Here is a 16,443-nt window from a genome sequence, read left to right as displayed (position 1 = left end):
CCTTAGGACATAGACATATCCATAAACAAATACATCAGTGTCATGAAGTCCTTGCCCATTGTGTTCATCTCACTGAAGCTGAAGCTGGTTGCCGCACGACTTTGCCCTAATGTTCCAACATGCAATTATCTTCTTATTGCATTCCTTCTGGCACACCGGTTCCCTGATTCTTATGAAATGCTTCAGAGTATCCTGTTTTTGGGTCTGCAACCTTATTTACAGACTTACAAGTTGCTCCTCATCTGCTTTATAGACAGAAGAATTCATGGTGATATGTTGTTTTTTCCGCAATCTCATGACAACCACTGGCCACGCTGCTCATGCATTTCTGGTGTCCATGCCAGTTGCCGTACTATATGGTCAGAACGTGAAAGATCATGCAAGCAACTTCATGGATCTAAGGGTGAGTATGAAACATCAAATATCTTCCACGGGAAAATTATATATGCTCCCTTCATAATTAATGTATACTCCCATGCCAGTAAGATAGTACTCAACAAAGAACCCTTGCAACTCCAGTGTTATCACGTCACACACCGATAGAATCTTCATTACTCGATGAGAATTCTCAATAGATTTGGAAAGCGTATTCATCTTAAATGTTGCCTTGGTCAAAGAAGAAAGATCCTTTAAATGTCTCACCCCCTACTTCTCCCTCTAATTAGTCTCTCCCCCTACATACTCTCCATTATCTCTGCAACCACAATGGATGAGGTAAGATTCCTATTTCCTAATTTCACTTTTACTTTCAGTTTGATTTAAATCTTAAATAGTTTATTGTACGTTGCTTTCCTCTATTTTATTTTTATGCGTTATTTGAACCATTAATGCCGAAAGAACTTCATCTGTATCCATTGCAACAAATGAGTTATGATTTCATATGTACATATGTCACAACAAATTTGCAATGTTATTGATTTTAGTTAGATAGGTAGTCCATTACTTTCAAGGATGATAACTAATAAATACATCCTCCTTTCAACAAATAGAGTCTGAGATGAGGCGACTAAAAATGGAGCTAAAGCAAACCATGGACATGTGTACTCGAAATTTCCAAAAAAAAAGTCTCAAATTTAGACACAAGGTAAGATCTCTTCAGTTTGAACACCTGATCATATGTTGTTTAACTACAAAAGTTTCTAACTGAGGACCTGCTTATAACCCAAGTACCAAATATAAGTTAAGATCAATGGTTGCAACATTTAACTACAATTGACTCGCCAAGTTTGCATGGACCTTTCTTGATTTCCTTCAAAACCAAGTTAAGAAAACTGGTATCTGTGATGTTTGATATCAGGCTGTAGAGTTTCACCAATGGAAAATTAATGAAGCTCGCAAGTTTGAGGATGCAAAGCTAGTCAATAGGCAGACTTGCAATTGCCAAGATGCAAAGGCGAGGACGCAGCGCCGCTGAAGCACTCGCAAAGATCAAAAAGGATATCCGAACCGAGACAAAGAGGAAGAAGGGTGTCGAGATGAAGGCTCGACCGGGCGGCGAAAACCAAAGTCTTGATCTTTGCCAAACAAGAACATACGACATAGAAGAGATCGAGATTGGTAATCGATAACTTCTTCTCGATTCTCTCAAGATTGGTGAAGCCGGATATGGGACGGTTTATAGAGCTGAGCTTGATCCCACACCATTTGCCATTAAGGCCTCAAGATCGGCCGCAAAGACAAGGGATGAAACAATTCCAACAAGAGGTAACATATTTAGTGCTAGCGTGGTGGTAGCATCAAGAAATAACTATGCATTTATGTCTTTACCACGAAATTTTGTATTCATGATGAACAAACATGACTACGCAGGGAAGTGTTAAGTCGCATTAGACATCCAAACATGGGTTCTTTTGCTCGGCCTCTCGAGTCTTGATGCTTAGTCTACGAAAGTACATGGACAATGGTAGCTTAGAAGAAAGGCTCTTTAGGAAGGAAGGGAGGGACACCTACGATTCCATGGTGGACTCGATTCAAGATAGCAGACGAGATTGCAACCGGACTTCTATTCATTCACCAAACAAAACCGAGCCCCCGTGCACCGGACCTTAAACCAGGCAATATTCTCCTAGATCACAACTATGTGACCAAGATCATAGACGCGTTGGCTGGCACGTTTGTTCACACCCTCAGTGGCCAACACGGTTACTCAATATCACATGACATCAGCAGCGGGGACAATTTGTTACATAGACCCAGAGTACCAAAAACAGGCATGCTAGGAACCAAGTCTGATATATATACTTTCTAGACAAGGCTATATTGTTGTCGTCATTGTTGATCTATGATACTGGAACTTCGTTCTGACATACATAACAAACTAGCCTTTGTTCCTTCACATGAATTCATACCGATATAACTATAATAAAATCATTTACACATGGTGGTAATTTAGAACTGACACTCATTTTCTTCATAGAACTGCAAGCTTCCATCCCAAATTTTTTTTTCTATTGCAGTCTCCTTTTGAATGTCTTGACGTTATTTTTTTTCAACTTCCTTTTTATAAAAAAACGATCGTCGCTAACATTGCTTTTAAAGCTCAACAGAGGTTTGCCTAACAAAAAAATATATCATAAATCTTTTTGAAAAAAACATTACTGCTATGTAACATTGTTAATTTTGAATTACACGTTTTGAAATCATATTCAAGAATTTTATAAGGAATTACTACAAGTCTTACAAATATTTTCCCACTTTAATTTTTTTTCTTCCGTTTTTTTCATGCAATAAAAAAATGGCTTAACCGCCAAGTTTCTCATTTATAAACAGTTACACAACCACTTCCCTTAAAGCCAAGAATCTAGGTCTCAGTTGAATCTATTTTGAAAGCGATACATCCTACACACCGTTTAGAATACAGATTCAGTTACTTCATACACTGACATTCCTAACTACCCCAGAATGTATGATAGTTACTATAAATACTCAAAAACTACATTTTCAAATCCCTCTTCTTCTTCTACTGCTCCATTCTCTTATACGTCATCACCAAGAACAACAAGTACCCAAATCACTCCAAAAAGGTTGGTTTCTAAATCTTCTAACTTTTAAGTTACAACTTTTAAATTTGGCATGTTGTTGCTTTATTTTTCCTTGCAACTAATTCATTGCACTTTAGGTACACGTTACAAATGGGTACAGAAGAATATGTTCCATTGTATGAATTAACTGACAAAACTCATCGGTGTAAAATTAAAGTTCGTGTCTCGAGAAGATGGACATTAGGCAGTAAAGACTCCCAAGAGAAGAAGAAAAGATTTGATGTTGTCCTGATTGATGAATAGGTAATTCGTATAAGTCATTTATGTTCCGTTACATTGAATTCTCCCCATTATGACATTGCCTAAATGCTTTTAATTATTTTCAGGGAAATCAAATTCAAGCAATTGTTCCTAAGAACCATTCGAACACATTCTTAAATGTTCTTCACGAAGGACATGTATATCACATTGAAAACTTCAGTGTTCAAACTAGAACAGATTCATTCCGCCCCGTTCAACACGAATATCTTATACTTATCAGATGGGATACTATTGTTAGGGGATCTTCTGAAGCACACCCTGAAATTCCAAAATATAATTTTGACTTCGTTGAGTTTAACAAAATTAGGCTGCTTCCAAAAGAAAATCAAAATCTGCAAGGTAAGCTGCCGTGATATAAAAGCAGTCTTTCAATTCTAAAAAAATCGTTAGAAATGACTATTTCATCAAATTGTTTTTTTCAGATGTCTATGGTACGCTTGAAGGTGTTTCACAATTGATGTTTAGAAAAGGCCTCATGTTGAAAGAGATCTTCTTGAAGAATAGCAGGTTTGCTTTTCCATATGCTCATTTAGAATTTAAAAAATGCATAACCAACTCTATACATTAACACAATAATATATTATCTATGCAGTGGAACTGAACTGAAAATAAATCTCTGGGAAAATGCAATACAATTGATGGATAATGTTATTACATATGCAACGAGCGTACCGGTGTTGGTTGTCACTTCGCTAACTGTTGGAAGCTATTATGGTGATTATATTAGATTTTTAATCTATATAGCACTTTTTCTTTTACATAACCTTTTTACTCTTAAATTTTTTTCTTTTTCAGATCAATACTTCCTTAATTCAACAAGCGCAACCCAGTTCTATGTCAACTTGGAAATTCCAGAAGTGTTAGAATTACAGAACAGGTGATCTAATAAAACGAAAACTTATTTAAAATAAAATATACACTTTTATTAACTAGCCATTGATCAAGTATAACTATATTTTATATTTTTACAGCTCCACTTTCAAAGAAAGAAATATTTCAGTGCTACAAGCTTCACCATCAGTTGAACGTAATATGAAGGACAGATCTTTAAGAAACAGGAAAACGCTTTCGCAAATTCTTCAAATGTTAAATGCAGATTCTGTTGTAAGTTTACTCTACATTTGCCTATCGACCATATTTAATTTTACTTTTCTCAAAATACTTATATTCCATACAGGGACAAGTCTTCACATGCAAAGCAATTATTAATGATATTGTTCATGATTATGCACCGTTCTATAAGTCTTGCACCAAAATCGGCTGCCGGAAAAAAGTTATAGCCAAAGGTGATCACTATTGGTGCAATAATTGCAACAATGCTATTCCATCTCCAGATGCTAGGTGTGTATTCATATTCTTTTTTTTTTTAAAGATATTCATTTAATACTTCTCTCGACTTTATGATTTTGATCTAATAAAAATGTATGCTAGGTATCAACTGAAAGCTCGCATTCAAGATGACACAGAAAGTACCCTAATAACTATATTTGGTGATGAAGCAGAAGAGCTACTAAAACATCCAGCTTCTGATTTGGCTAGGCTTATCGAATCGGTAAAACCATTACAACGCATTCTTCTGAAAATTTTCGCATTCAATCTCTATGATTTACAAAATACAACATTGTAACTGAATAATTATCATTTATTGGAGTAGGCAGATGGTATCCAAACTGTTAAGGCCATAATGGATGAAATTATTGGAACTTCGATAGTGTTTGAGATAAAAATCAACCAATACAACATCCAGAGTCAAGGCAAGTATGGCTTTACAGCTAACAAGGTTTTTCAGATGGATTACAATCTTGATTCACACCAAATACAAGAAGATATTGAACAGGTAAATAGATATACAAACTTATTCTTTATGATTGTGTTTTATCTATTAGATACATACTTCATTGTTTCAACCTTTGGACGCGTTCAGTTTTATTACACTAGCTACCAATAATATGCCTATTTATCATTGGCGCGGCTTATATTTATTGGCTTACCTCTTAATATACACTCAGGTGACAGAGTCATCACAGATTTTAAATGATTCCTTCCAAGCCCAACTACCTGACAACATGCAGCAGAACAACTCAACTCTTATGAAGGAAAAGGTATTCATTTACTTTTACCCTACTGCAAATTACTTAGTATCTATACAAAAAAACTTTGCATATTCCTTTATTCCTCCCTTTATTCTTATTATGCTCTTTTGTCTAGCAGCAGATTCTTTTGGCAAGTTCCAATGACATTCCTCAGCCCTCAAATAAGAAAAAAAGACCTAATAAAACTTTCAAAAGAAAAGCTTATATGGTATGTGTTTTACTTTTATATGTTTCCCTTTTTAATAAATAGTTAGACATTCACTTATCCTCTGTATGCTTATTTGTCAAAGGAATTTTCGACTGAAGATTCGAATGAAACATCCCAGACTTCAGTCATTAGACCTCCATCTAAAAGAGTTCGTAGGATAAAAGAAAGCAAGGTATTTAAACATTACTTATTTTCAAACAAATTGACCTTTACCACAATTCTACATGACTCTTCTTACTCATTTCAATCACATATATTTTTTCTTTGTTTGTAGGATTGAAGCTCAAATGTGTCAAAGTAGATAATGCGATGGAGATATTTTATATTTATTTGTTGTTATTATTAGTTGTGTTCTCAAAAAAAAAAACTTAATGTGCTATCTTCTGTAACTTTATTGCTTTTAGACATGAAGTCCATCTCTATCATACGTATCAGAACTAACTATAATATTCTGCATAACTTTATTGCATTTATTGTGCTATTTCTTAGATTCCCTCTATATAATTTCCGCTTTTACAAGACATTCAGATATATAATCACTTTAGTATTACAAAAGGAAAAGGGAGACTTACTGTAAAGGTTTATAGATTTAAGGGATCAAGATCTAAGGTACTTAAGGGTCATATGCTCCAATTTCGATAGTCTAGCGGGGAGACAACCGCTTCCACTACAAGAAAAGGTTGTCAAAGCTATTAAGGAGGCATTCATCCCGAAAAAAATGCAACCATTACGGAGTTCTTAGCAAAGGTTACTTGCATTTCATGCTACTCTATCCGAGCATATTAGAAACGGATGTTGTTGGCGGTGAATTCGATGTTGTGTTGAATAAAAGGCAAAGATTTGATATCTTGTGAGGTTTGTTTCCTGTCTCCAAATTCACCATTACTATTTTTGTATTTATCTTTTATGTCTTTTTGCGATTATCGTTTCATAGTTTCATTTGATTAAGCAATTATTAAAAGGAAAAATAAAACAGTGCATTTGTCATGCATAAACCGCTGTGTTCGCGGCTTCTCATACTCTAATGTTGTTTGGTTGTAACAGGCAAGCCTGAGTGCCAACGTTAAACAATTGTTTTTACATTAGTAGTTCCGGATCTACAAGTAAACGCGAATGAGGCACCTCATGTTGAAGGGGTATGCTTTATGCTTCTCGCTCTGTTTTGTCAATTCCCATGTTTTTCATAATGGATATTTTCAGAATGTAACAACCCAAAAAACAAACTTACTATGTTGGTCCTACAGATTGCCGATAACTGTTGTCTCATGTTAGAAACAAGTAACATACTTGGGTAGTCGACATCATATTGATTCACAACTTCTTCGATATGTTTCCTTATTCAGATTTAATAATCGGAATTGTCCAAGACCTAAAATCGTCATCAAGGAAACAAGAAGTAATACTCCTTCACTACCCAAGCACTCAGAAGGTTCTGAGGAAGCATCTGTTAAGGGGTAAGCTTCGTCTTTTAAACTCCTAGGGTTTTCTATTCTTAATTGACCTTCTTCTTTTCTTCTCGAATATAGGTCGGCTCCTTTCGTTAACACCACAGAGAGGCCCTGCTAATAAGCAAAATATTTTTACAACACCCCACTAATAAACAGATAGAGTAGTTGGAGGGAATACAAGTGTTACATTCATGCCTTCATATTGTGTTGAGTGTTGGGTGTTATTGCTTTATCTTGTACTTGGTGCTTTTGATTCTGCCTTTCTTCTTTGTATGTGTTGCCGCTGCCCTTCTTTATCTGTGTTGGTGCTTTCTTTAACTGCTGCGTGGTAGGTGCTGTTTTCTGCCCCGCTACTATTGTTGTTCTTGCTGACTCCAAAGTGCTTCATTTGCTTCTTTGCCGATGGCTGGTACTAGGAATGTGGTGAGTGTCTTTGGTTCAGATCCGTGTGTAGACCGGTGTGTCATCTTTGTAGTAGTGTAGGTGGCAGTGGTTCAAGAGTGTTGTCGACTTATTTTGTCTCTTTGCTTTAGTGGTTTAAGATTGGAACATGTTAACAGTTATAGGACAAAATGATGGAGATGGCTTCGAGCATGTCGTTATTAATATTGTTCTCAACTTATTATTGTTTTATTACTTATGGTTATTAGATATTTTGTTGCTGGAATTTATTTTGTAAAGCAACAATGATGTTACTAATGGCTACTAGATTTGCTCTGCCATGTCATGGTGATGCCATAGGATTTACATAAATAGTTGTTCTATAAGGTAAGGTAAGGTAAGTGATCCCTGCTGTCAAAAATCTCAGTTATGTATAAGGTAAGGTAAGTGTCCTACCTAAATAAGTTGCAATACCATAGAACTTCCCAGTTGACCATCAACTCAAGGTGAATTGACCCATAAATAATGCCATCTTAACATTCTAAACGAGAAATTGTTTTGAGACGATAAATGTTTCACTCATATAGGCAATTACAAAATGCAACACAAACCAGTTAAATATGCCAACATATTCCTATGGGAATAACATAAAATACTCAGTAAAAACATTTACAACAAACTTTCACACAGAACTATAGAATCCCAAATTACTACACACCCAATCTCCTAAAACCCAAAAGACACAAAACTCTTCTACATAATAAACATAACCCATGTGTTCTTAAATCTAAAAAAAAAACACATTTTGCAGTAACTTACACTCTATCACTAAGCTATACAGCCTTTTGTTTGCCTTTCTAATTATTGTTTATAATGATTTTTACTAAACTTTCCATTCCATGCTTCACAATTCAAACGAAACTCCGCCGACACAGAACCTAATCACCCAATTGCAAAGTCTTCATACTAAAGTTCATCATCCATAGCAATCCATGATTCCGCCATTGTTGGGCAATATTTCAATAATTAGTTATTTACCATGCTCAGCCCAGAACAATATATAAAAATGGGACAACCCAATCCATCATGACGCAAAAAAATTGATGGATGGCATTTGCAGCTTGGTGCCAAGGAAAAAAGATTCATAAATTGGGACCATATAACCAACATTTCATTTCATTATGTTAATCAAGTGGAATCCCGAAACCTGGCAAAATTTTGAATGTGTAGCTTGGTGCTGCTAATAACATTTTTAGAATAGGGACCAATAAACAATGTAACAATTGATCAAATTAATGTGCGACTAACAGAATGATGACACAGATGTAATTCAGCAATGCACCTAGCATCCATAATTTCTTTCTTTTGACACCTCCATACAAATGTATTGAAAAAATTCAACCCTCCATCATTTGAATAATTAAATCTCCATACACATGAAATGGATCCACATTATATTAAAAACTTTTAAATTGTAATTTTGCCACATAGCCATCTAACCGAAAACTATTATTTACACATTCAATTCAGTCCACATATTATATCCAACTTAAATGTGAACGTTCCTAAATAAGACAAACAAAAAATGGCTTTTTTTAGCTATCAACCCTCCAAGCTACCTACTTATTTAAACCGATCAAAATAATTAACGACAAACAAAAAAAAAAAATGGATTCGCTAGATCATTCTGAATACAATCAAAAGAAAAAGGCTACTTTTCTTGCATTTTTTGTTAGATATTTTATTCTTCAGTTTAGAATATAAATTATATTGCACAACATGATGTAGTATTCTTATATCTTACAGGTAGTACACACATATAAATCCAACAATGTTGCTCCATCAATTATAAATGCACCACAAAAGAATTACACAACTAGCAGCACAAAGGTAAACTTCATCAACATAATACGTATTTTTTAGGTAAATTTGTTTGTGCCATATACAATACTAATTACATACTAACTAAATTACAGGTAGGTTAAATACCTCTTCAAATATATTTATTCAGCGACATCGCAAAAGCGAAGATAATGGAATCAAACAAAGACTAAAACTAGCGTATTCATTCGTTTTTTTTTTCTTATTGAAGTTCTTTGAATATAAACAATTTTACATAATCCATTCAGACAAATGTAATATGTAACATTTTACATTATACATTATTCTTTCCTTTGATTTTTCTACCCCAATTTTCATTCCTAGCACGTGCAACGCACGTGCCCGTTTACTAGTAATAATAATAATAATAGATAATAGATAAAATAAAATAGGATAAGTGTTAGTGGAAATAGGAGACGTGGGTTTATGGGATAAACCTTCTTCCCTATTTCGGGGGTTTTTGTTTTTAACAGAAAGAAAACAGAATAGGGTTGAAAAAAAAAAATACAGCGAGGGTTTTAGAAAAAAAGGGAGAGTTTGGCTAAAAGAAGAAAAGGAAGAGTTCTTCGGGCAGTCGACTTCGATCTTTCGGGGTATCGCTTTCGGGAAGCTGTTCGGTTTTAAAAACTGTGAGTAGTCTGAACATGACATGTTCTGTTAAATTTTTGTTTAGTGCTGAATCATCGTTTTTCTGTCGACTGTAAAGGTCGGAAATGTGGTTGTATACGCGTGTGATTGTTAGAACTAAATGGTATAAAACCAAGAAATACATAAGATTGTTAACGCAGGAACAGATAAACTGTAACCTCGCAAGATTTGTTTTTTTTGTTTAACCTGGAATGAAATCGAGTTTCCAGTTAATGATATAGTTAATTATTATTACATGGACTCAAAACTTATTGATTGCCGCGAGAGTAAACTGTTTTGATGAAGTCATATATTTGTTTTCTTTTGCTGTTGATTGAATTGAAGGGTGGTATTTTCCTTGGTTGTTGGTTGTGGTTTGGTGAAGAATAGATGAGTTGTTGTCGTCGGGGAATGATTGGTAGTGGTGGAATCATGGTATGAGTGTTGTGAAGCTCTGAGAAGCCATTAATGGCGTCGGTTTGAGATTTTCGCATTATAATGAAATCTAAGTTTTTGGATATCGGCATGTGGGGTTTTTCAGGAGGAGTCAAACCGATATGATGGAATTGGAGGAGGAGGAGAAATACGGTGGTGGCTGGCGGTGGAGAGGAGCTGCTGGAGAGAGGTTGGAGGAAGAGGACGACCTGTTGGGCAAGTTGGGCCTTGGGCCGAAACTTGTTGATTTTGTTTGGGCCTTAACTTGTTTTGTTTTGGGGCCAAACTAAATAGAGTGTTGGGCCAGGTTCTATTTTATTTTGGGCTGACCCATTTGAATTAAAATGGGTTAAGCCGTTAAGGTGAGTCTTTAAGGATTTAGACTTTTGGGCCTCGATTTCGGGCCTTGGTTTTTGGGGCTGGTCCATAGTATTTTAAGTGGATCTTCAAGTTGGGCCAAACCAGTGTATGGGCCGGGTTAAGGCTTAAGTTATTGAACTTGGTCAGCTTAGATAAATCGGTTTGGGACTGGGTTGATTGCTGTTGACCCTTAGCAGGTCGACTTTGACTGTTGACCAGAGTTGACTTTGACTTTGACCAGAGTTGACTTTGACTTTGACCAGAGTTTGACTTTTGACCAATTGACCCAATTTGACTTTTTAACTCGGATTATGATTCGGTCTATTAGGATAAGTCTAGGACTATTAGCATGCTTGGCTTTAGGCTAAGACCGTTATCTATACGTGTGTATGTGTATTAACTACTATATGATTTTGTAGTATTTTATGATATGCAACGTTATGACACTTAGACATCCATATAATTAATAACGCGTAAACCAAAAATACATGAATCAAGACTCTTTCGTTCTCTGAAATAATATATATAATAAATTTCAATAATGCGTAAACAAATTTACCACCTCTTTGAGAACTCTCCACGCCTCAAGTTTTGAAATTGAGTTTTATGACTGTTGATGTCATAGGTTAGGTGGGCATTTATTGAATGTGCCATAAATGACCCGTTAGCGTTATATATGGGTATTCATTGAATGTGCCATGAATGACCCGGTATTCATTGAATGTCTTGTGAATGACCAGATTGTTTGGACTACCCTGTAGAGGAACTAAGGTATTAAGCTTACTTGGGTTAGTTGTATTCCTTGAGTGTGCACGGGAATGTATGATTGGGTATTCCTTGAATGTGGCGAGGAATGACCCGGGGCATTCATTGAATGTCTTATGAATGGCGTTAGTGATATGATAGGTATTCCTTGAATGTATGGGAATGACCTAAGATACATAGTTTGTGAAATATGTGTATAAGAAAATAAATTGAGTAATTGATTTGATTATCGCGAGTGTGTTTAGGTTTATACGAATACCTATAGGATATCTACACATATTATATAGAAGTTTTAACTTTCTTTTTGGGAGGGTAGGACTTAATAACATTTTGTGCAGGGGCCGTCCTACCCTTATATACGGCCGTGGATATCGGTAAGTGTTAATGCAATTATTTAGATACTAAAAAGGAGTTATTAGAATGAGTTAATAAAATGGAAGTTAATAAAATGGAAGTTTTGCTTGGGAAGAAACTATCTTGGGTTGAGATAATGGAACTACCCGCTTCCAAGTGAGAATGATTAGGTTATGATAGATTTAAAGTGTTAGTTGGATAAGTAAAGTTTGAAATGTTTATATGTATTTAGTCTACTCATACCAAAGAAATTCAATTTGCTGACCCATGTTTGCTTTGTTTTGGCAACGTGAGTGTGTTCTTGGGAACATAGGTGGAAGGCAGTGGAACCGCGGTGTGTGATTGGGATTCGTGCCTGGAGCAGTCCGTTAGTTTTGTTAGGTCTGTTTCTTTTGGAAGTATGTAATAACATAGTTTTCTTTTCATATGACATGAAAATACGATGTTGAAGACCTGTTATTCTTAGAGTGGTTTGATGTTTATTTGGACGGAAGATAGACTTTTTTATAAAGAAATAAAGAGAATTTTGGAGATTATTTTTGTTGTTAAGATTCTTTTATGATGTGGGTTTTAGGTTTTGACATGTGTTGTATCCACCCCGTCATAGCCTGGGTTTTTAGACAATTGAACCAAGTGATGTTTGAGATATTTATATTTCAAATATTCATTTTTTTTAATTGTTTAGAAATTTGGGCTGTGACACTGATTATACTGTTGATCAATACAATTTCATGGTCACTGAACAGAGTTTCAATCTTCAGCCACTTCAGATTAGAAAATGGAGTCTTGTCGCAAGTTAGTATTGATAGATATTTGTGCAGTTCCTCAGAAATTGACTAAGACAAGAAAAACAAGAGTGTAAGAAAATAACATAATCTGATACAACCATATTTCAATTTGGTCAAATGAGAGTAAATAAAAGCATTCTAAGTATTTACCTGAGCAGACAATGTAGACAATGTCAGGTACTGTGCACTCTTAAAAATACTAATTAGTTGGGTAGTTGATTGAGAAGAATGAAATCCGTAAGAAACGTTTCTTGCATATACAAATTAAAACAGAGACTTTGAATATAGATGAACTGTTGATGTTGGTGGCATGATCATAACAGTTTATCTGGTGATGTTCTAACTTTATAGTCATTCAATTCGTTTTCAAACTTGTAGCTGGAATGCTTTTTACACTTGCATAATAAACTTGCTGCTGTGACCAAAGTATTAACAGTGCAAGCATATGAAATCTGGTTGGAATGAGTCCTTCATGCCTTCATGGCCGTTTGGCTGATTTGTAAGAACAAAGAATGGTCTTGATTCAAAATGAGCTCGAGGGCATCTCCTCGAGTTTTTTCATGTCCGTGTCATTCGCCCTTGCTTCGAAGTAGTCACTTAAAATGTATATTTTTTTTGAAAAAGTTACGGGGTTGAGACAAACTCCTACCTGTTGATTAAACTTCAAAGAGTTACATATCTCCCTAAGAGTATGATCATTAGAGGGAGAATCTTCACTACAATAATACTAGGCTCTAAGCCTAACAATCATGAGAAGCTCATGAACATAACCCACTCGGGTATACACACAAAGAGTTTACAACATAAAAACATTTAATGTCTGCCACCAAACAAAAGTTTATCCCTTAAGACTGGATGATCATTCTTTAGATGTTTCTGTGCATACTCGAAATTGTAGAAAAAAGTCCCACATTTACCGCAAGCGTATATTAATCCAAGAGTATCATCTGAAATCTCCTTGATGTATCCATCAAGATTTTGTCTTGGAAGCCTGCTTAATCATAGCTAAGGTAGGACTAATTTCTCCAGCAACGCGCTCCCTAACCACACTTGGAGAGGGTTCTTTGCTACTTCTTTTTTACCTAACCGTGGTCCATTCCTCATCAGCTTGAGTTTCTCCTTGAACTCTCGACCTTGTTCCATGTGGAGAGATAGGTTGTACTTTATATCTCGTCTGCTGTTTCATCATGGGAGCACAAGCCTGCTCACCATTCATGACGTTCTGGGAAGTATCTGCAATCATAGTACAAAATATCAGGATATGAGTATTTATCGATATTCAATTTCTAGATATGTATCGTGGAAATATCCCCTTCTTTGGGGATATTTGACATTGTTTCACATGTAAATACCGTGGATATATCTAAAATATCGTGGATATTGTGGATATTTCTTGATATATCATGATATATTATTTATATTTATTTGAAATATAATGGTAAATATTAAATAAAATTATTATATACACAAAATATCGCCAAATATCGCCAAATATCATCAAAATATCATCGATATTTGCAGTTGTATATATCTCTGAACATATCGTGATATTTATATATCTTTCTCTGAAATCTGGATAGATATCCCCAAATATCGCGATATATCAGGATATTTTGTACTATGTCTGCAATTATAGCAACATCCACTAGTACTGGAACAGTATCCACTTGAACCCCAACATTCAAATCAACATTAATAATTTCAGCATTCATATGTGCAAAAGCAACATCTTGATGAGTATCTTTTAGCTGGTGCGATATCTCTATGTGTACCAACTACAACCTTAGTAGCTAAAGCTCTAGCAACATTAACATTTGTGTTAGTAGTCACATCAGCTTGAGTTGGAATAACGACCATAAGAGAACAAACATCAACCTCAGCACCTTGAGAAGTAGGAGAAGCCACATTAGTGATTTCATGCTGAACAATTTGAATGTTAACACTTCCTTCTAGTGTTGTTTTACAGGTTTGAATTTGATATGCTAACAGATTGACTTTGAACACTTTGAAGGTTCATAGGATGATGTTAAGAGCGCCTGTTTTCAATTTTTAAATTGAAATAGAATTTCAGACTGTCCAACTTCAGGATGTGCAAAGAAAAGTATATCACTTTTAATAAGCAAGTCTGCAAGTCTGCCTCACTTATTATTTCAGTTTAGACTTTAATGTTGGCTGAGATGCACTGGAGGACGAGGTTGTACTATAACCATTGGATTTGTATCCAAATTAAATCTGAGCATTTGCAGTTCACCACTTCATATGACAGGTTAATATTATTACAGCTATTGCAGATTTGCACAAACAATATTTCAACATTCTTTTTTTTATGGTGGTATTTCAACATTCAGTGATGCTCGAGGATACACAATTGGTTTCCGCATGATGTTACCATTTTGTGGTTATACAGCATTCTCCAGGAAAAAATCAGCCGCTTTCACTTCGTTCTGAGATCCCCGGAAGTTGTGTATTTCAACTAATTTGAGGCGAGACAGCTTGTACTTGAACTATTCATTCTGTACTTCATGCTTCAATCGGATGGTGTCTGTATTGCCTTAAACTGTTGCGAAATGATAAAAATGAAAAACCAAAGCGTTTTCAAATTTCAATCTTAAGGGCAGACTCACATAATGAAGGTAAGTCATAAACTACGAGTCTACGACTAATGCAAAGCATTATGACTTAAAGCTACTCCAGTAATTAACGGTACGTGGTGATTTCGTTGAGGGAACATAATATCCTCAATGCCCTCCTAAGCGGCCTATTGTGCCTTGATTAAATTCTGTTTGCGAATCCTATTGAGCCTTGATTAAATTCTGTTTGCGAATCGCTCTTTTGAAAATTATTTCATTCTGATCCTATGATGTGGAGGGAAAGCTCAACTTCAAGATGTTTATTACCAACAATGTACATTGCTCAGTAATTACGCCATTTACATACATGAACATACTTTACACGGACACAACTTAATAATTACTTAGAATACAGTAGTTACAGCCTAAACATAAAGGACTAATCACAGACACATAATTTGATCCATATTCTCAAGGATTTCTTACTAGGCAGTTGGGTAGGATGCCATCATGGCAATACCGCAGATACCCCCTTCAGTGCCAATATCACGTTGCATTCTTATGTATCCATTCTCACCCCATGAAGTCCCCCAAGAGTTCTTCACCAACCAGTATTTGGTACCATCGCTAGCTGTTCCATAACCAACTGCGGTGACACCATGGTCCAATTGGGTGCCACAATCTCCTGTGAATACACCACTTGAGTAGAACTGGAAGGCTGATCCACTGGCATCAATAGCCACGGCAATAGGTTGGTTTGCAACTGCCTTTAACAGAGCTTTCTCGTCATTGGCTGGCACATCTTCATGGCCAGTGATATTAAGCTGCATGGGAGGCTTCTTTTTCTTATCGCAAGCTCCATCAATAGCTTTGTATGGGTAGGTACCTTCAGTAGCGAGACCATGATTTTGTACAATGAAATCAAAGGCATCATCCATGAGACCACCTTCACATCCTTGATCCTCACCGTTTACGTCGCAATCGACTAGCTCTTGCTCAGACAAAGATATCAATTTACCTGTTGAGAGTTGGGTTATACCTTCCATAGAAGCTACAGTAGAGAATGCCCAACAACTTCCTGTATTTTTGAGTATTTTGACATCAAAAATTGTTAGCAAACAGCTAGAAGGTGATGTCTATTTAATAATATAAGTATACCAAAAAGTGAAAAAACCAGGAGCAACTAATGGATGTAACAATAGATAGTTTAGTGATGTTTTTATCAGTCTAT

At 35.6% G+C, this 16,443-nt stretch overlaps 2 protein-coding genes across 2 annotated transcripts in view; one reads left to right on the top strand and one right to left on the bottom strand.

Annotated features, from left to right (window-relative positions):
• The window catches only part of LOC147520705 (senescence-specific cysteine protease SAG39-like), a 51,481-nt gene that overhangs the window by 34,872 nt on the left and 166 nt on the right, over window positions 1-16,443 (bottom strand). The window contains exon 2 of the mRNA XM_086592219.1: window positions 15,590-16,290. Coding sequence (XP_086448345.1) covers window positions 15,698-16,290 — 593 coding nt within the window. The 3' untranslated portion in view covers window positions 15,590-15,697. The remainder of the gene's footprint in view (window positions 1-15,589; window positions 16,291-16,443) is intronic.
• LOC147520706 (replication protein A 70 kDa DNA-binding subunit B-like) lies at window positions 3,897-6,077 on the top strand. Its single transcript, XM_086594975.1, has 10 exons — window positions 3,897-4,016; window positions 4,098-4,179; window positions 4,274-4,406; window positions 4,480-4,643; window positions 4,734-4,854; window positions 4,957-5,139; window positions 5,312-5,404; window positions 5,514-5,603; window positions 5,686-5,775; window positions 5,878-6,077. Exons 1-10 carry the CDS (start codon window positions 3,941-3,943, stop codon window positions 5,881-5,883), a joined length of 1,038 nt encoding a protein of 345 aa, XP_086451101.1. The 5' UTR covers window positions 3,897-3,940; the 3' UTR covers window positions 5,884-6,077.

The sequence above is a fragment of the Coptis chinensis genome, chromosome 2 (assembly GCF_015680905.1).
Source record: "Coptis chinensis isolate HL-2020 chromosome 2, ASM1568090v1, whole genome shotgun sequence".
In the NCBI taxonomy this organism is placed as follows: Eukaryota; Viridiplantae; Streptophyta; class Magnoliopsida; order Ranunculales; family Ranunculaceae; genus Coptis; species Coptis chinensis.
Note: the sequence above shows the minus strand (reverse complement) of the source record. Positions and strands in the feature narration are given on the sequence as shown.